Genomic DNA, 20062 nt, shown 5'->3' with positions numbered 1-20062 from the left:
ATCCGTATTATATCTGTTGTTTATTTGTTGGACATCAATTAAATTTTTACTGTTGAATGGTTTTGATGGTTTTTTGTATTTACTAATTCGGGGAACAGACACAGTCTCTATGTGATAATATCTAGGTGAAAGAGTCTCTATGTGCTGGGATTTAGCTGACTTTGGTGACGTGAGACAGCTAGCAGACGGTTGGTTTAGCCAGTTTGTCTGCTTCCTGACCTGGGCCCCAGTGAGTCAAGGTTTAGCTCTAAGACTATGTGCCAAATTACTAGAGAGAAGAGCAGCACCAGCCCAGGAGGGATGAATGCCGTCCATCTTCAACAGGTCAGGTCTGCCCCAAAAACTTTTCCAATTGTCTATGAACCCTATGTTATTTTGCAGACACCACTTAGACAACCAGCCATTGAGTGATGATAATCTGCTAACTATTTCATCACTCCTTTTCGCGGGGAGAGGTCCAGAGAAATATACGGCTTTTGACATCGTACTTGCGAGATTACACACCTCTTTAATGTTAATTTTGGTGATCTCCGACTGGCGAAGTCGAACATCATTAGTGCCAACGTGAATAATAATCTTAGAGAATTTACGATTAGCTTTAGCCAGCACTTTTAAATTTGCTTTGATGTCAGGCGCTCTGGCTCCCGGTAAACATGTGACTATGGTGGCTGGTGTCTCTATTTTCACATTCCGTGTAATGGAATCGCCAATAACTAGGGCACTTTCAACAGGATCCTCAGTGGGTGCGTCACTGAGTGGGGAGAACCTGTTTGATGTTCTAATCGGAACGGAAGAGCGGTTTTTTGATCCGCGACTATGCTTTCTCATCGTCACCCAGCCCTGCTGCGCGGGCTCAGCCGGAACCAAACAATGAGTGTTCACTAAGCTAGTCGCATCCAAAGCAGTATCTAAAGCTGTTACATTCTCACTACTCTCACATAAAGCTTGGATGCGTGTCTCTAAATCTGAAATCTTCTCCGTCAGCCTGATTAATTCCTTACATTTATCACATGTGAAGCCCTGTTCGCCAACGGAGATAGATATGCTAAACATGTAGCATGCAGTGCAAGTGACAATGACAGGAGAAGAAGACATGGCTTACCGTATTTGTTGATGAATCCAAAACTTACCACAGTTGTCTGATGGAGTCTTTTTAATAATCCAACTCACCACAGATGTCTATAGAACTCAGAAAACAGGAGACCTGGATGCTGGGATGGAAAGCTACCAGACTAGCGAAAAGCTAACGTGTGGTAGTGATTTAGATTAAAAGCTAGTAATGTCAAATTTAAATTGATAGGCTATATTAAACACTATATGGTGATGAGTAAGTTATATTTAGCAGTGTAAATTACAAAGAAAATATATCAAATAGAGATTCAAACACAGCTATACAGAGCTACAAACACTGTGGTGGCAGCAGCAGCAGGCAGACAGACAGGAGCAATCGATCAGGAACAATTCCATTGCAAGGAATTCCTGGAAATCTCTTGGAATGACATGTCATGGGTTTATGGGCTGTGGGATGGAATGTCATGGAATGAGATTCATGGCATGTCAAGCGAAACATTACATCACTACTGACAAGAAACGTCATGAGAATGAAAGAATTATGTTCAGACTGAACAAAACATTGTAGTGACACTGCCCCATTTTAGGTGAATATGAGAGGAATACTATTACTGCATTTATTCAACATCTGCCCTACAAAATGACTGGATTTCAATCGCATTGCTCATGAAGGAATGGACAATCACACAAAAGGGTATGAAGAAACCCGCTCTTTTGCCTAAACGCTCTTGTGTGCTAAAAAGCACAACCCTGCCCCGTGTGAGGCTCGAACTCACGACCTTCAGATTATGAGACTGACGCGCTGCCTAACTGCACCAACGAGCCATGTGCTGTTGCAAGTGTGAGTGGTGGAGCACTAGCTTCTGGATCATCTGCCATTCGGTGCAGCTCCAAACACGCTGCTCACCGTGCGCTGTCATGTCAGGATGGCCGAGCGGTCTAAGGCGCTGCGTTCAGGTCGCAGTCTCCCCTGGAGGCGTGGGTTCGAATCCCACTTCTGACATACCTAACCTTTGGTTGCGGGCTCCAGGTAGACTCTTTAACCCTCTGGCAAGTTGACCCAGTAACACGCTAATATTGACGAAGCACTGCAATTCAGTTCATGTCAGAGCCAATGGAACACTACGGTACCTCTGACCACCGGCATCGCATGAACTTTAAAGTAACACTTTTGTGCCATGTATGGGATTCTGTGGAATTTTGATGCAGTTTCCAGGGAATGTCATGTCCTGACATTTCATGAAATTGGACATGTTTCATAGAATAGCATTCAATGGAATACCATGTTGTGATGTTTACCGGAATGAGAACTTGTTTATGAAAGGGTATTCATGTTTTGTTTGGGGTTTCTTTGGAGGGATGCAATGGGATTCTTGGAGTTTGACTGTGATGTCATGGACTGAAATTTTGGGGGTGCAGTAGAATTTCATGGCAAGGAATTCCTGGAAATCTCTTGGAATGACATGTCATGGGTTTATGGGCTGTGGGATGGAATGTCATGGAATGAGATTCATGGCATGTCAAGCGAAACATTACATCACTACTGACAAGAAACGTCATGAGAATGAAAGAATTATGTTCAGACTGAACAAAACATTGTAGTGACACTGCCCCATTTTAGGTGAATATGAGAGGAATACTATTACTGCATTTATTCAACATCTGCCCTACAAAATGACTGGATTTCAATCGCATTGCTCATGAAGGAATGGACAATCACACAAAAGGGTATGAAGAAACCCGCTCTTTTGCCTAAACGCTCTTGTGTGCCAAAAAGCACCACTCTGCCCCGTGTGAGGCTCGAACTCACGACCTTCAGATTATGAGACTGCCGCGCTGCCTAACTGCGCCAACGAGGCATGTGCTGTGGCCAGTGTGAGTGGTGAAGCACTAGCTTCTGGATCATCTGCCATTCGGTGCAGCTCCAAACACGCTGCTCACTGTGAGCTGTCATATCAGGATGGCCGAGCTAAGGCGCTGCGTTCAGGTCGCAGTCTCCCCTGGAGGCGTGGGTTCGAATCCCACTTCTGACAGACCTAACCTTTGGTTGCGGGCTCCAGGTAGAGTCTTTAACCCTCTGGCAAGTTGACCCAGTAACACACTAATATTGATGAAGCACTGCATTTCAGTTCATGTCAGATCCAATGGAACACTACGGTACCTCTGACCACCGGCATCGTATGAACTTTAAAGTAACACTTTTGTGCCATGTATGGGATTCTGTGGAATTTCCATGCAGTTTCCAGGGAATGTCATGTCCTGACATTTTATGAAATTGGACATGTTTTATAGAATAGCATTCAATGGAATACCATGTTGCGATGTTTACCGGAATGAGAACTTGTTTATGAAAGGGTATTCATGTTTTGTTTGGGGTTTCTTTGGAGGGATGCAATGGGATTCTTGGAGTTTGACTGTGATGTCGTGGACTGAAATTTTGGGGGTGCAGTAGAATTTAATTGCAAGGAATTCCTGGAAATCTCTTGGAATGACATGTCATGGATTTATGGGCTGTGGGATGGAATGTCATGGAATGAGAATCATGAAATGTCAAGCGAAACATTACATCACTACTGACAAGAAACATCATGAGAATGAAAGAATTATGTTCAACCTGAACAAAACATTGTAGTGACACTGCCCCATTTTAGGTGAATATGAGAGGAATACTATTACTGCATTTATTCAACATCTGCCCTACAAAATGACTGGAATTCAATCGCATTGCTCATGAAGGAATGGACAATCACACAAAAGGGTATGAAGAAACCCGCTCTTTTGCCTGAACGCTCTTGTGTGCTAAAAAGCACAACTCTGCCCCGTGTGAGGCTCGAACTCACGACCTTCAGATTATGAGACTGACGCACTGCCTAACTGCGCCAACGAGGCATGTGCTGTGGCCAGTGTGAGTGGTGGAGCACTAGCTTCTGGATCAGCTGCCATTCGGTGCAGCTCCAAACACGCTGCTCACCGTGCGCTGTCATGTCAGGATGGCCGAGCGGTCTAAGGCGCTGCGTTCAGGTCGCAGTCGCCCCTGGAGGCGTGGGTTCGAATCCCACTTCTGACAGACCTAACCTTTGGTTGCGGGCTCCAGGTAGACTCTTTAACCCTCTGGCAAGTTGACCCAGTAACACGCTAATATTGACGAAGCACTGCAATTCAGTTCATGTCAGAGCCAATGGAAAACTACGGTACCTCTGACCACCGGCATCGCATGAACTTTAAAGTAACACTTTTGTGCCATGTATGGGATTCTGTGGAATTTTCATGCAGTTTCCAGGGAATGTCATGTCCTGACATTTCATGAAATTGGACATGTTTTATAGAATAGCATTCAATGGAATAACATGTTGTGATGTTTACCGGAATGAGAACTTGTTTATGAAAGGGTATTCATGTTTTGTTTGGGGTTTCTTTGGAGGGATGCAATGGGATTCTTGGAGTTTGACTGTGATGTCATGGACTGAAATTTTGGGGGTGCAGTAGAATTTCATTGCAAGGAATTCCTGGAAATCTCTTGGAATGACATGTCATGGGTTTATGGGCTGTGGGATGGAATGTCATGGAATGAGATTCATGGCATGTCAAGCGAAACATTACATCACTACTGACAAGAAACGTCATGAGAATGAAAGAATTATGTTCAGACTGAACAAAACATTGTAGTGACACTGCCCCATTTTAGGTGAATATGAGAGGAATACTATTTCTGCATTTATTCAACATCTGCCCTACAAAATGACTGGATTTCAATCGCATTGCTCATGAAGGAATGGACAATCACACAAAAGGGTATGAAGAAACCCGCTCTTTTGCCTAAACGCTCTTGTGTGCCAAAAAGCACCACTCTGCCCCGTGTGAGGCTCGAACTCACGACCTTCAGATTATGAGACTGACGCGCTGCCTATGAGATTCACAACTCTGTGCGCCAACGAGGCATGTGCTGTGGCCAGTGTGAGTGGTGGAGCACTAGCTTCTGGATCATCTGCCATTCGGTGCAGCTCCAAACACGCTGCTCACCGTGAGCTGTCATGTCAGGATGGCCGAGCGGTCTAAGGCGCTGCGTTCAGGTCGCAGTCTCCCCTGGAGGCGTGGGTTCGAATCCCACTTCTGACAGACCTAACCTTTGGTTGCGGGCTCCAGGTAGAGTCTTTAACCCTCTGGCAAGTTGACCCAGTAACACACTAATATTGACGAAGCACTGCATTTCAGTTCATGTCAAAGCCAATGGAACACTACGGTACCTCTGACCACCGGCATCGTATGAACTTTAAAGTAACACTTTTGTGCCATGTATGGGATTCTGTGGAATTTCCATGCAGTTTCCAGGGAATGTCATGTCCTGACATTTCATGAAATTGGACATGTTTTATAGAATAGCATTCAATGGAATACCATGTTGTGATGTTTACCGGAATGAGAACTTGTTTATGAAAGGGTATTCATGTTTTGTTTGGGGTTTCTTTGGAGGGATGCAATGGGATTCTTGGAGTTTGACTGTGATGTCATGGACTGAAATTTTGGGGGTGCAGTAGAATTTCATGGCAAGGAATTCCTGGAAATCTCTTGGAATGACATGTCATGGGTTTATGGGCTGTGGGATGGAATGTCATGGAATGAGATTCATGGCATGTCAAGCGAAACATTACATCACTACTGACAAGAAACGTCATGAGAATGAAAGAATTATGTTCAGACTGAACAAAACATTGTAGTGACACTGCCCCATTTTAGGTGAATATGAGAGGAATACTATTACTGCATTTGTTCAACATCTGCCCTACAAAATGACTGGATTTCAATCGCATTGCTCATGAAGGAATGGACAATCACACAAAAGGGTATGAAGAAACCCGCTCTTTTGCCTAAACGCTCTTGTGTGCCAAAAAGCACCACTCTGCCCCGTGTGAGGCTCGAACTCACGACCTTCAGATTATGAGACTGACGCGCTGCCTAACTGCGCCAACGAGGCATGTGCTGTGGTCAGTGTGAGTGGTGGAGCACTAGCTTCTGGATCATCTGCCATTCGGAGCAGCTCCAAACACGCTGCTCACCGTGAGCTGTCATGTCAGGATGGCCGAGCGGTCTAAGGCGCTGCGTTCAGGTTGCAGTCTCCCCTGGAGGCGTGGGTTCGAATCCCACTTCTGACAGATCTAACCTTTGGTTGTGGGCTCCAGGTAGAGTCTTTAACCCTCTGGCAAGTTGACCCAGTAACAAGCTAAAATTGACGAAGCACTGCAATTCAGTTCATGTCAGAGCCAATGGAACACTACGGTACCTCTGACCACCGGCATCGCATGAACTTTAAAGTAACACTTTTGTGCCATGTATGGGATTCTGTGGAATTTTCATGCAGTTTCCAGGGAATGTCATGTCCTGACATTTCATGAAATTGGACATGTTTTATAGAATAGCATTCAATGGAATACCATGTTGTGATGTTTACCGGAATGAGAACTTGTTTATGAAAGGGTATTCATGTTTTGTTTGGGGTTTCTTTGGAGGGATGCAATGGGATTCTTGGAGTTTGACTGTGATGTCATGGACTGAAATTTTGGGGGTGCAGTAGAATTTCATGGCAAGGAATTCCTGGAAATCTCTTGGAATGACATGTCATGGGTTTATGGGCTGTGGGATGGAATGTCATGGAATGAGATTCATGGCATGTCAAGCGAAACATTACATCACTACTGACAAGAAACGTCATGAGAATGAAAGAATTATGTTCAGACTGAACAAACATTTGTAGTGACACTGCCCCAGTTTAGGTTAATATGAGAGGAATACTATTTCTGCATTTATTCAACATCTGCCCTACAAAATGACTGGATTTCAATCGCATTGCTCATGAAGGAATGGACAATCACACAAAAGGGTATGAAGAAACCCGCTCTTTTGCCTAAACGCTCTTGTGTGCCAAAAAGCCTCACTTTGCCCCGTGTGAGGCTCGAACTCACGACCTTCAGATTATGAGACTGCCGCGCTGCCTAACTGCGCCAACGAGGCATGTGCTGTGGCCAGTGTGAGTGGTGAAGCACTAGCTTCTGGATCATCTGCCATTCGGTGCAGCTCCAAACACGCTGCTCACCGTGCACTGTAATGTCAGGATGGCCGAGCGGTCTAAGGCGCTGCGTTCAGGTCGCAGTCTCCCCTGGAGGCGTGGGTTCGAATCCCACTTCTGACAGACCTAACCTTTGGTTGCGGGCTCCAGGTAGACTCTTTAACCCTCTGGCAAGTTGACCCAGTAACACGCTAATATTGACGAAGCACTGCAATTCAGTTCATGTCAAAGCCAATGAAACACTACGGTACGTCTGACCACCGGCATGGCATGAACTTTAAAGTAACACTTTTGTGCCATGTATGGGATTCTGTGGAATTTTCATGCAGTGTCCAGGGAATGTCATGTCCTGACATTTCATGAAATTGGACATGTTTTATAGAATAGCATTCAATGGAATACCATGTTGTGATGTTTACCGGAATGAGAACTTGTTTATGAAAGGGTATTCATGTTTTGTTTGGGGTTTCTTTGGAGGGATGCAATGGGATTCTTGGAGTTTGACTGTGATGTCATGGACTGAAATTTTGGGGGTGCAGTAGAATTTCATGGCAAGGAATTCCTGGAAATCTCTTGGAATGACATGTCATGGGTTTATGGGCTGTGGGATGGAATGTCATGGAATGAGATTCATGGCATGTCAAGCGAAACATTACATCACTACTGACAAGAAACGTCATGAGAATGAAAGAATTATGTTCAGACTGAACAAAACATTGTAGTGACACTGCCCCATTTTAGGTGAATATGAGAGGAATACTATTACTGCATTTATTCAACATCTGCCCTACAAAATGACTGGATTTCAATCGCATTGCTCATGAAGGAATGGACAATCACACAAAAGGGTATGAAGAAACCCGCTCTTTTGCCTAAACGCTCTTGTGTGCCAAAAAGCACCACTCTGCCCCGTGTGAGGCTCGAACTCACGACCTTCAGATTATGAGACTGCCGCGCTGCCTAACTGCGCCAACGAGGCATGTGCTGTGGCCAGTGTGAGTGGTGAAGCACTAGCTTCTGGATCATCTGCCATTCGGTGCAGCTCCAAACACGCTGCTCACTGTGAGCTGTCATGTCAGGATGGCCGAGCTAAGGCGCTGCGTTCAGGTCACAGTCTCCCCTGGAGGCGTGGGTTCGAATCCCACTTCTGACAGACCTAACCTTTGGTTGCGGGCTCCAGGTAGACTCTTTAACCCTCTGGCAAGTTGACCCAGTAACACGCTAATATTGACGAAGCACTGCAATTCAGTTCATGTCAGAGCCAATGGAACACTACGGTACCTCTGACCACCGGCATCGCATGAACTTTAAAGTAACACTTTTGTGCCATGTATGGGATTCTGTGGAATTTTCATGCAGTTTCCAGGGAATGTCATGTCCTGACATTTCATGAAATTGGACATGTTTTATAGAATAGCATTCAATGGAATAACATGTTGTGATGTTTACCGGAATGAGAACTTGTTTATGAAAGGGTATTCATGTTTTTTTTGGGGTTTCTTTGGAGGGATGCAATGGGATTCTTGGAGTTTGACTGTGATGTCATGGACTGAAATTTTGGGGGTGCAGTAGAATTTCATGGCAAGGAATTCCTGGAAATCTCTTGGAATGACATGTCATGGGTTTATGGGCTGTGGGATGGAATGTCATGGAATGAGATTCATGGCATGTCAAGCGAAACATTACATCACTACTGACAAGAAACGTCATGAGAATGAAAGAATTATGTTCAGACTGAACAAAACATTGTAGTGACACTGCCCCAGTTTAGGTGAATATGAGAGGAATACTATTTCTGCATTTATTCAACATCTGCCCTACAAAATGACTGGATTTCAATCGCATTGCTCATGAAGGAATGGACAATCACACAAAAGGGTATGAAGAAACCCGCTCTTTTGCCTAAACGCTCTTGTGTGCCAAAAAGCACCACTCTGCCCCGTGTGAGGCTCGAACTCATGAGCTTCAGATTATGAGACTGACGCGCTGCCTAACTGCGCCAACGAGGCATGCGCTGTGGCCAGTGTGAGTGGTGGAACACTAGCTTCTGGATCATCTGCCATTCGGTGCAGCTCCAAACACGCTGCTCACCGTGAGCTTTCATGTCAGGATGGCCGAGCGGTCTAAGGCGCTGCGTTCAAGCTGGGGAACAATAGTCCAACAAAGGCGGGGAAGAAGGGAAGAAAAGGGGGAAGGAAGAAAGGGAGAAGGGGAAGAAGAGAGGGAAAAAATGAAGAAAAGAAAGGGTGAAATGTGACGTTCAGAGATTTTTCTTCCTAAGCATATGTCTTGTGATGCCTTTTCCGGTTACTTCGTGTGGGAAAATCACGCATTTACATTACACTGTTTTCTATTGCAGGTGCTCACCAAGACCGGGGTTCGATTCCAGCAAAAGACAGCTTTTTGTAATATTTATATTTGAATTAAATAAACACATTTTTGGATGCATACTGTTCCAGTGTTAATAAAATACACATATGTAATTAGTTTGTTGTGTTTTTGATATTCTTTCATGAAAAATAAAATTACCAATGTTGTTATTATTTACTAGTTGTTATATATTTGATCTAATCAAGCATTTGTTTTAGGTTACATTCACACAAGACTTTTGCAAATCTGTATTTGAAAGATGCAACCCATTTGCTGAAAAATGTTTGTCACATTAATAAGAAAATGTACAAATTATTTTTTTATTGTTGCAGTGTTATATGAAAGTAAAAAGGTCAACAAAACAAATTTTTGTAATATTTATATTTAAATAAAATAATATATTTTTTAATGTATACTGTTCCAGTTCTAATAAAATACACATAAATAGTTTGTTGTGTTTTTTGATGTTCTTTAAAGAAAAATACAATTATCAATGGAACGGTGTTATTATTATATTATTATAAACAAAGATGCGACCCATTACTGAATAACCAATATGCTGAAAAAGGTCTATCACAAGATCAAGAAATGTACAAATGATCTTTTAATATACAAATGTTTTATTGCTGCAGTGTTATATGAAAGTAAAAAAGTCAAAATGCAATCACTTTGCCAATTTGTTTTTATTTTGCAATTATGCAAACAGAACAGTAATGAATGTTAAATAAAATAAAATGTTAAACAAATTTTCAAACATAAAAGGTCAATAAAATGTTAAATAACAACTTTAAAATATTAAATGTACAATTGTAAAAATCAATAAATAGGTTTTCAAAAACAAGAAAGAAAATGTTAAATAAAGTTTAAAAATATTTCACGCTATATACAATAATATATATATATATACATATTAAAAAAAAGATAAATTATTTAGAAATGGTTCGCCGCATTTCCTCTAACCACACCTCCTTGCAAACTGTCTCAGTCTGTGGGCAATACACCCTGCCCCTGTACTGGCTATGTCCCGTTGCACTGGTTTTGTATTGCCCACATTTTTTGCACGTGTTTGCCTCTACAGTTCTCCTGTAGGGTCTCTTAGGCATGGTTTCTGGTGTAGCAGGCTGTGAGCTGGTTCCCCGCACCACTGTAGGCTGTAACAGTGGCTGGATCATTGGCATTCCTTGTACCATTTGAACACCTTGGACCATTGGGATTCCCTGGACCATTTGGACTCCCTGGTACATTGGCACCTGAAACACTGGCACACCGTGGAACCCTGGTGCTGCTGGTATCATAATATTTGGTACCATCTGCAGTGATGATCCAGGGGCTGATGGTGTCACCAACATCTGGCTCTGCGCTGGTGCCTTGGGTCTGAGAGGGGGTCGCCCAACAGAAGTCTGCCTCTGCTTTGCCTGACCTGCTGTGCTCTCTGGCAGCTTAAACTGGTGCTGTTCCCCTGGTTGTTCTGGCTCAGTCCGTAAGCGTTTAGCAACCTGGAGAGGCTCCTGAGCAACATGGAGGGGCTGAGGCAACTGAATACCCTGAAGCAGCACAGACAGTTCCTGCTTTTTCTGTCTATTGTTGTACCACTGAATCAGGGTGTTCTGGTTAACCTCCACCAGCTGGATTGACGTCCCTCCCATCACCAAGCCGTTGCCCAGTACAAGCTGCCTTATCCTGCGATAGTCTTGCAGGATCAGAGACCATCTCGACAGGGCTCCTTTGCCTTTTCTTTTGGGGCTTGGGTGAGCATTGCAAAGTCTGATGAAGATGGTCTCCACCAGACGGCAACAGTCAGGCCACTGAGCAGCTATGCCACTTGCACCCAGCACACATCTGATGGTGCTCTCTACCCCTGGGTTCTGAGTGGGCCTCTTTGGGACTCTGAAGCGTCCACTCAGCAGTCTCTTTTGGTAACGAGCTGCTTTCACCACCCCTTTCTTGTCCTGGTCATCCAGGTTCTGCCAAAGAGCAATTATTGTGTTGGCTTCCTGGTTGGTCAGGCTGAGGGTTGTGTGACCCCGGAGTTCCACCAGATATTCTGCCAGCCTGTCCACATGCTGATAACCCGGGACATTTTGGTAGTCAACAGCCTATTAAAAATACAAACACACAAACAAAGAAATTACTACATGACATCTATTTGATGCAAAATTCTGTTATTTTCCTGTTTATCACAAAAAAGCTCTTTTGACCCAATATGTATAGATCAAAGCACTATAGAAATAAATCTGACTTGATGCATATTTCCTGCTTACTTATGACTTTAGGCTTTACGTTTACATTTAGAATATGTAGAAAGTCTGGATTTAAAGCAATGGATGTTAATTCATCACTGTTTGAAATATTATACTTGATTTGAAAGAAATACAAAGGAGTGGTATTTACCATCTCTCCATCATCATCATCATCATCATCATCATCGTCGTCGTCATCATCCTGACCAGCATCCTCTGGCTCTGAGGGGAAAGGAGAGACAGCAGTCCCTGAAGGTCCAGCTGATGAATGAGACTGTGTGAGGCCATGTGTGGGGTCAGGGAGCAGTGAAAGGGATGTGGAGCCCAGTGCAGATATGTCACTGCTGGTGACCAGGGTGGGAGAACCCAGTGTGAGTGTGGAGGATGGTGACAGAACAGCTTCCGGATCAGTAATGGTGTGATCCTCGCTGATGTCACAGAAGCCCTCATCTTCATCTCGCTCCTCCACACTGAGGTCCTCAATGAGCTCTGCGGTCTGCTCAGAGTCTGGATTCATGTCCTGCAGTGACTGGCCAGTCTGCTGGAACAGGTACTGCACTCCAATGAGCTCACCTGAAACAAACACAATAAACAAGCAGAAATTAAATGTTGTGTATGATATTTGATAAATTAGGCTTTTGTAGTAGCTCATATAGTGTGATATTGTAAGAATAGAGCTGATAACATTTTTTTATTCAGAGGCGCAAAACCTTTAATTGTGGATGGCAAAACATAATGCAATACAGTGATGATTGAGAGACGTACAAATACATTTTCCTCAAAAGCCTGATCATATTTGATATTTACATGTAACATGATTTTTACTCTGCACTTAAGCCCTCATGTTTGCCATTAGTCTCTAGCCCTTCTCTAGCCCTTGTGTCTAGCCCTTCTCTAGCCCTTGTGTCTAGCCCTTGTGTCTAGCCCTTGTGTCTAGCCCTTCTCTAGCCCTTATGTCTAGCCCTTGTGTCTAGCCCTTATGTCTAGCCCTTATCTCTAGCCCTTGTGTCTAGCCCTTCTCTAGCCCTTGTGTCTAGCCCTTCTCTAGCCCTTGTGTCTAGCCCTTGTGTCAAGCCCTTGTGTCTAGCCCTTCTCTAGCCCTTGTGTCTAGCCCTTCTCTAGCCCTTGTGTCTAGCCCTTGTGTCTAGCCCTTGTGTCTAGCCCTTCTCTAGCCCTTGTGTCTAGCCCTTGTGTCTAGCCCTTATGTCTAGCCCTTATCTCTAGCCCTTGTGTCTAGCCCTTCTCTAGCCCTTGTGTCTAGCCCTTCTCTAGCCCTTGTGTCTAGCCCTTGTGTCTAGCCCTTCTCTAGCCCTTATGTCTAGCCCTTATCTCTAGCCCTTGTGTCTAGCCCTTCTCTAGCCCTTGTGTCTAGCCCTTGTGTCTAGCCCTTCTCTAGCCCTTATGTCTAGCCCTTATCTCTAGCCCTTGTGTCTAGCCCTTCTCTAGCCCTTGTGTCTAGCCCTTGTGTCTAGCCCTTGTGTCTAGCCCTTATGTCTAGCCCTTATCTCTAGCCCTTGTGTCTAGCCCTTCTCTAGCCCTTGTGTCTAGCCCTTCTCTAGCCCTTGTGTCTAGCCCTTGTGTCTAGCCCTTGTGTCTAGCCCTTATGTCTAGCCCTTGTGTCTAGCCCTTATGTCTAGCCCTTATCTCTAGCCCTTGTGTCTAGCCCTTCTCTAGCCCTTGTGTCTAGCCCTTCTCTAGCCCTTGTGTCTAGCCCTTGTGTCTAGCCCTTGTGTCTAGCCCTTGTGTCTAGCCCTTGTGTCTAGCCCTTATGTCTAGCCCTTATGTCTAGCCCTTATCTCTAGCCCTCAGTCTTTGTCTAGCATTGAATGTAAGGTTTTGAACTGCCGTGCTGTTGGAGAGTTTTGTTTAGCCAACGTCAAGTCAACGTCAGTTTCTTGTATTGCCAAGTTTTTTTTAATGTTTTGGATATTTTGATTAAACTGAACTTGGGTTCAGCAAACTTGCTGTCAGTGGACTAACAGGCCTTTAGAAATTTGCATAAGAAATATGATACGGTAGACTATAGAGTTATATCTAATATATTGACTGAGATTACACAGAAATTGCAAAATCATGAACAATAACAAATTCTCTCACCGGTGTAACGTGCAGGGGAACAAAATGTGGGGACCACTTTCCTGCCAAACAGCTTTTCGTAGTTGGTGTTTACACAGTGAACAAGTTCTCCTGTGTAACTACGCAAAGCTGATGGCTCCATTGACAGGGAAGCAGCCTCCCGGTCCTGGTTCCACCGGTGTAGACCCTCCAGCAGATAAATCTGAAAGTTCAGACTGTTCGCACTGGTTCCTGTAAATAGACACAAGCATATGGCGGGTTTTTAAGAAACACAGACACTTAATGAGCTTTCTTTACACATGCACATTGTATGTGACAAAGACATACCTGGGATGAACCGGTTCAGATGTAAATGAAAGGACTCGAGAGAAGTAGAGCCCCTTGCACATCTGTATGTCTTCAGAAGCATGCCTCCCTTGGTTAAGCTCCCCGTCTCTGTATAGAGCACAACACCAGGGGGATCTTGAATGCATTTAACATGCTTCTTCTGGACATTCCAGATGTGCTCCATCCTTTCTCTGTCCAGGAGAGGAACACCCAGGGAGTCATTGCCCCTGCTGCTCAGGAGCTCTGTAAGCAGTCGCTCAAGGAGAAGGATGGTAGTCTCCTCTCCATGGGTCCTCCTCCGGCAATGAAGGGCCAGCTCTCCCCTGGTGAGATGCTTGTGGACATCTTCATCTGTCAGCGCAGGCCAACCCTGGGATATCAGCTGCTCTCTCTTTGCCACGCGAAGCTCAGAAACATCAGCCGCATCCCACTCAAAAATGCATGCTGACAGCCGTGACATGAAGATGGGATACAGTTGATGGGCATCAGTTGTACACCCCAAGGCAATCCTGCGCATAAAATGCCAGATGTCCAAGCGTATCAGGAGATCTGGCCAACCTCTGAATCTAGTTTTGAGCTTGGTCTCGCCCACCTCAGTGCAACAGCCACAGTCCACGTACAATACAGCAGGTGGGTCCACACCAGCCTTCTGGTACCGTTTCACCAGACCATCCACCATAATGTCCAGTCCTGCTCCTTCCTGGGCTGTAAGCACACTTATGAGCACCTGACCAAACTCGTTGCCAACAGAGGTAAGCCAGAGTCCCGTTCCTCTTGCCGTCCCAGCCAGCTTCTTGGTGATCTGTAATATACATGATATGAAGCATGCTGTAAATGTAATGAAACTGCAGACTGCCATGCTTTGATATAGTAAAAAACAACATAAATTAACAAAAATCCACCACTAACCTTTTTAGTGGAATCCATCTTCAAGATAGAGCCATAGGTGGATGTAATCCTTGCATGGATTTCATCCAGCCTTGTCAGGATGTCTTGGCTGTAGACTGTAAGCAGCCACTTACAGCTTGGCACCACTGTAGGCTCTGGGGGTTCCTGAAATTTTACTGGCAACACCCCGGGTCCATTGAGGAAGTCCACACATTGCGTGGTGTACCGGGCCAGCCGCTGGAGCCACTCCTCGCTGTGGTTCTCTCGCAGTTGTTTTATGACCCGGGTGGGACTGTTGCCAAGGCCACGTTCACGGAGAAGCCGAATGACCCTCATATCACAGGCATACCTTAGGAAAAGCAAAATCCACACATTTATATATTTTACATATTTGTTTTGTAAAGTATTTGCTAATAAATGTGATGATGGACTATCAACTGGATGTGGAATGAAAGTGTACTCACTTCCGTGTGAGGATGACCCGAAACTCAGATCGATGGCCCAGATCCAACTGTTGAAGGACAGTCTGACTCCAAGACACATGCGAGGCTTTACACTTGGCACAGATGAGGGTTTCTGTGACCATGTTGTACATCCTGTCGATGTCCAGAACCTGCCGTGCCCTTTTGTGCAGACCGCCTCCTGTCAGCTGGTGCTGTCCACAGGCAGGATTGGGACAGAGAACCTTGACCCTCCACAGCTTGTATGGCATCCACAGCAACAGAGCATGGCAAAAAAATCTGTCTGGAGCTGGAGCCTGATTGTATGTAAGTGCTGGCTGTGGTGGGTAATACCAGAGCTGTAGGTTTTCACGAAGCTCTGGTTTCCCCTTGGGTCCCGATTTAAAAAGTCTGCTGGCAATCCACCTGTGATCTTCCTGTGGCAAGGTCTCCGACCACAAACGATGCAGTCGAACTCCAGATGGAGCTTGCAGCAATGCTCCAGAAGGAGCAGTCTGTGAAAGAAAAATACCAAACATTTAGTTTAGCAAGGTCATTTGTTCAATAAGCACTTTATTTTTCCAAAACTACCCTCACATAAAACAGTGATTATTGCTACATCAAAACTTTAAAATAAAATATAATTTTGTATTAATCACTACTGTCATCCAAAAAGAAATGAATATTCTTAAAGCCAGGAAAGATTATCCTCTGTAATTTTACAAACAACATCTCTTTATTTAAAATATTTTAAACATCTGATTATGTAAATAATAATGTAAATATTTCTTTAAATTTAATATCAAGTTGATCCTTTGGGGAGCCAAGTCCTAACATTATGAGTTTACTTGGTTATTGTTTATTCAGCTTGAAAGTGTTTTAGGAAGCTACTGGAGTGGATGTCAACTACTTACTTTACCGTACATTAATAGAAAAAAATGTATACATATGTTCCAAACATTTTTTAAAACTGTGTCAGCTGCTAACGCTATTTTGTGTTAAGTTACAGTTAATATGCCAATTCAATTACTTTTATAAACCAATAGAATTTTTAAATTACTTACAGAGACAATACTGCACGACTCTGTAGGACTGGTCACATCTGCAGTGGTTCTGGGGACAGAGGCTGGAACTCCAGGGTCTTGTGTCTGTACAATTATAATAAATATGATGTGAAATATAAGTGAAATATAATAGATGTTGTATATATAACAAGAGAAACAGTCAAACATAACTGTCCGATAATTTTAACTCATCCTAGATGAAATTATACAATACTATAATCGTATTTAAAAAAAAAAGAATATTGAAGATTAATATAGTCAAAAACAGTAATACTGGGACATATTATTGCATTTTAAAATCGCGGCTTATTTGAATCTATTTTCAAATGTATTTAATGCATCTTCTTGAATAAAAGTATCAATTTCTTTAAAAACCCCTCACCAACTTTTAAACAGTAGTGTACTGTAGTCGGCTTTGGCTTTTGGCTTGTTCAGTTAGGGACACTTAATATTCAACTATATTACCAATCTGCCCGCATTGACACTATATGATAATTGAAATATAGTATTGTTCATTACGTTGAGATTTCCTGAAATACAAAATATGTTTCTAAAAAGTGCACAGGATTGGAGTGTGTCTTTATAGAATGCAATGTGGATTATGCCAGTACTTACAGAGACAGTGGTGCTTGTTATAGGATCACCGGACACTGCTGGGCTGGGCTGGTCAACAACCTGAGATGGTTTCCTAGCCATACTTAGATTGGGCTTTGCTGCAGCAATGTGGGACCCACCAAATCTTGGCTTGGTAAACTAAAATAGGGAAAAACAATTTCAATGAAAAGATTAAATTTAAATTATATATTAAATTATATAATTGCTGCAACAAATATATAATGACATATTTGGCAAATGAGAAAAAAAATCTATTGTTCCTATATTTTATTGTGTTAATTAAAGGAACTGCTTTCTTGCTGTATAGTTAAATACAATATGCATACTGTTTTCTGTAAAATGGTGTCCCTTAAGTGGTTCATGCTGTATGTTTGCTGAATAACTGAGAAAAAGCTGGACAATGGTATAAAAGTAATTTTTTTGTGTGTGTATTACCACCCTCTTGGTTAAGAGAGCAACCTAGATGAACCTCTTAATTGGTTATTACACTTGTAATGGCCACAAAGTAGATGCTAAATGGCTGAATTTATAATATGTGTATAATTAATGGTGCATAAGTGGAATGTTACCAGAGAAATTAATGGGACAATCTCTGAGGAAACAATTATTAATAATAGAGTTCCACAGAGAAGTGTCTTAGGCCCCCTTTTATTTCTGTTATACATGAATGACATGCAAGCTGTTTGTGACTCTAATTTGTTTTTATATGCTGGTAGGTGTGAAAAACATACCAGCCAAAACTCAGCTTTTTACTTTCTGTACTTCATTATATTTCAACTTAACTGTTATACTTTAAAACGTAAAATTTTGAAAAATTTTATTACCCTTGACAAACTTGGTATAATCCTAGATGTCACAGATGGAGTAGTCTTGGGCTGGAGCCGAGGCTGAGGCTGACTCTGCTGTGCTGGCCCAGTAGCGGAAGGCTGTTGTTCCACAACCCTTGGTGCTGGTCCAGTAGAGACAGTGGCCTGTTTAAGACAACCACAAAAATACATACAATAATTTTTTAATGATGAAAAATGTTTAGTAAATTAATACTGTATATATATATATATATATATATATATATATATATATATATATATATATATATATATATATATATATATATATATATATATATATATATATATAATAAAAATAAATTAAAAAAATAAATAAATAAATACTTGCAACATCTTCACATTGTTACCTTTTGAGTGTGAAAACCACACATGCACTTTGGGACTGCTCCAAGTAAAGTTGTCTGGCCGCGAGACTGCATCGGACATTTTTCAATCTGTAAAAATTGACATGTAATACACAATACATGCATTTCTAACTAAACTGGAATGGCAAATTGATTTACTGTCATTTTCCAGGAAGTGTCATATTTATTTTTATATAAATTATTTTTTGTCATATGTTCTTTGAAGGGGAGACACAAAAATGTAAAATTAGAGAAAAAGTGAATGAGTTTGTTTCCCCCATTAAAAGAACAAGAGAGGTACAAGAGAGGAACATTTAATTTCACACCTTCAAACCATCCCCCAACATCCCTGCCCCCTCTCTCTCAAATCTCCACCCAGACCAAAAAAGTCTTCCATGTATTTTTTTAATAGTATGAAATAAATCTCAAATACCTGCAACATTATTTACATAAATATATATATATATATATAAATAAATAATATTGATACCTGGTTTACATTAGTGTAAACCATAAGTAACAGTGCATTGTTCTAATGAATGAGATCAGGTACATGTTTGTACTGAACTCTAATTTGTTGTTCTAATGAATGAGATCAGGTACATGTTTGTACTGAACTCTAATTTGTTGTTCTAATGAATGAGATCAGGTACATGTTTGTACTGAACTCTAATTTGTTGTTCTAATGAAAGAGATCAGGTACATGTTTGTACTGAACTCTAAGTTGTTGCTCTGTTATGCAAATACATTAAACAAACGATTCTAATGTTCAATTATGCAAGTCAACAAACACTTAAGTCGTTTATTTCATGAAAAGGTCACAAAAACTAAGCACACACTCACCCTTTGATACATCTCATACCACTTTTTCTGTCGAGGAGCTGGCCTGTTACCCTCAGTTGATGGCCAAACTCCAGTGCTGGCAAACTTTTTTAGACGAATTATCCATTCATTTTCCGACATGGCTTTATGGGATTTTTTTCCAGACATTTTTTTTGACCTAGGTTAAATCGTTTTGGACAAAACTACCCTTAATAAAATTGTTTCTTTACAAAATAAACTCAACACAACATATTCAAATGTGTAATTTGGTTTCTTACCTGTTCGCGGTGTATTTTTTGTATAAAAAATATACTTTATCCGATGACCTGATCTCCGTAAAAATGATGCTGACCTCCGTGCCAGTGATGCTCCTCTACTGAACTTTTTTTGAACTCTGACACGCCCCCCGAGAACTTTGTCATTACTTCGTGCCACCTTCGGCTCAGCTCGGAAACTTGATTGACAGCTTGACTAGCCTCCTGACACCAACTAGCGGTGACAAGCGTAAACACGCTCGCAACATTTCCTTGAACTCTGATTGGTCAAATGTCGAAAATGTCAAGAAAATGTTAAGAATGGCGCTTTCTGATTGGTTGCAAATGTTATAGTGCTTCGCCGTGATTGGCTGTGGAGTTGAACATTCTTCAACATTTCCCTCAAATTGTCGGACTATCCTTCGGCAGCTGGCGTTCAGGTCGCAGTCTCCCCTGGAGGCGTAGGTTCGAATCCCACTTCTGACAGACCTAACCTTTGGTTGCGGGCTCCAGGTAGAGTCTTTAACCCTCTGGCAAGTTGACCCAGTAACACACTAATATTGACGAAGCACTGCATTTCAGTTCATGTCAGAGCCTATGGAACACTACGGTACCTCTGACCACCGGCATCGTATGAACTTT

The 20062-nt window shown here is 42.5% G+C and overlaps 1 protein-coding gene and 9 non-coding genes across 10 annotated transcripts; 4 read left to right on the top strand and 6 right to left on the bottom strand.

The window, feature by feature from the left end:
- Positions 1 to 1991: 1991 nt before the first annotated feature.
- trnal-cag (transfer RNA leucine (anticodon CAG)) lies at positions 1992 to 2074 on the top strand. Its single transcript has one exon. It is a non-coding gene; the product is annotated as a tRNA-Leu (tRNA).
- Positions 2075 to 2856: 782 nt separating this feature from the next.
- trnam-cau (transfer RNA methionine (anticodon CAU)) lies at positions 2857 to 2930 on the bottom strand. Its single transcript has one exon. It is a non-coding gene; the product is annotated as a tRNA-Met (tRNA).
- Positions 2931 to 3886: 956 nt separating this feature from the next.
- trnam-cau (transfer RNA methionine (anticodon CAU)) lies at positions 3887 to 3960 on the bottom strand. Its single transcript has one exon. It is a non-coding gene; the product is annotated as a tRNA-Met (tRNA).
- A 1144-nt stretch (positions 3961 to 5104) lies between these two features.
- trnal-cag (transfer RNA leucine (anticodon CAG)) lies at positions 5105 to 5187 on the top strand. Its single transcript has one exon. It is a non-coding gene; the product is annotated as a tRNA-Leu (tRNA).
- A 782-nt stretch (positions 5188 to 5969) lies between these two features.
- trnam-cau (transfer RNA methionine (anticodon CAU)) lies at positions 5970 to 6043 on the bottom strand. The gene has a single exon. It is a non-coding gene; the product is annotated as a tRNA-Met (tRNA).
- Positions 6044 to 6138: 95 nt separating this feature from the next.
- On the top strand, positions 6139 to 6221 carry trnal-cag (transfer RNA leucine (anticodon CAG)). The gene has a single exon. It is a non-coding gene; the product is annotated as a tRNA-Leu (tRNA).
- Positions 6222 to 7003: 782 nt separating this feature from the next.
- trnam-cau (transfer RNA methionine (anticodon CAU)) lies at positions 7004 to 7077 on the bottom strand. The gene has a single exon. It is a non-coding gene; the product is annotated as a tRNA-Met (tRNA).
- Positions 7078 to 7172: 95 nt separating this feature from the next.
- On the top strand, positions 7173 to 7255 carry trnal-cag (transfer RNA leucine (anticodon CAG)). Its single transcript has one exon. It is a non-coding gene; the product is annotated as a tRNA-Leu (tRNA).
- Positions 7256 to 8037: 782 nt separating this feature from the next.
- On the bottom strand, positions 8038 to 8111 carry trnam-cau (transfer RNA methionine (anticodon CAU)). Its single transcript has one exon. It is a non-coding gene; the product is annotated as a tRNA-Met (tRNA).
- A 2158-nt stretch (positions 8112 to 10269) lies between these two features.
- On the bottom strand, positions 10270 to 19857 carry LOC137048932 (uncharacterized). Its single transcript, XM_067427284.1, has 12 exons — positions 19445 to 19857; positions 19188 to 19344; positions 18348 to 18434; positions 17977 to 18123; positions 17153 to 17290; positions 16538 to 16621; positions 15498 to 15988; positions 15055 to 15382; positions 14146 to 14947; positions 13840 to 14049; positions 11894 to 12315; positions 10270 to 11598 (listed from the first exon to the last, which is right to left on the bottom strand). The coding sequence occupies exons 2-12, from the start codon at positions 19332 to 19334 to the stop codon at positions 10429 to 10431; spliced, it is 4026 nt and encodes a 1341-aa protein (XP_067283385.1). The 5' UTR covers positions 19335 to 19344; positions 19445 to 19857; the 3' UTR covers positions 10270 to 10428.
- Positions 19858 to 20062: the final 205 nt, after the last annotated feature.

The sequence above is a fragment of the Pseudorasbora parva genome, chromosome 20, assembly GCF_024679245.1.
Source record: "Pseudorasbora parva isolate DD20220531a chromosome 20, ASM2467924v1, whole genome shotgun sequence".
NCBI classification, from domain to species: Eukaryota; Metazoa; Chordata; class Actinopteri; order Cypriniformes; family Gobionidae; genus Pseudorasbora; species Pseudorasbora parva.
Note: the sequence above shows the minus strand (reverse complement) of the source record. Positions and strands in the feature narration are given on the sequence as shown.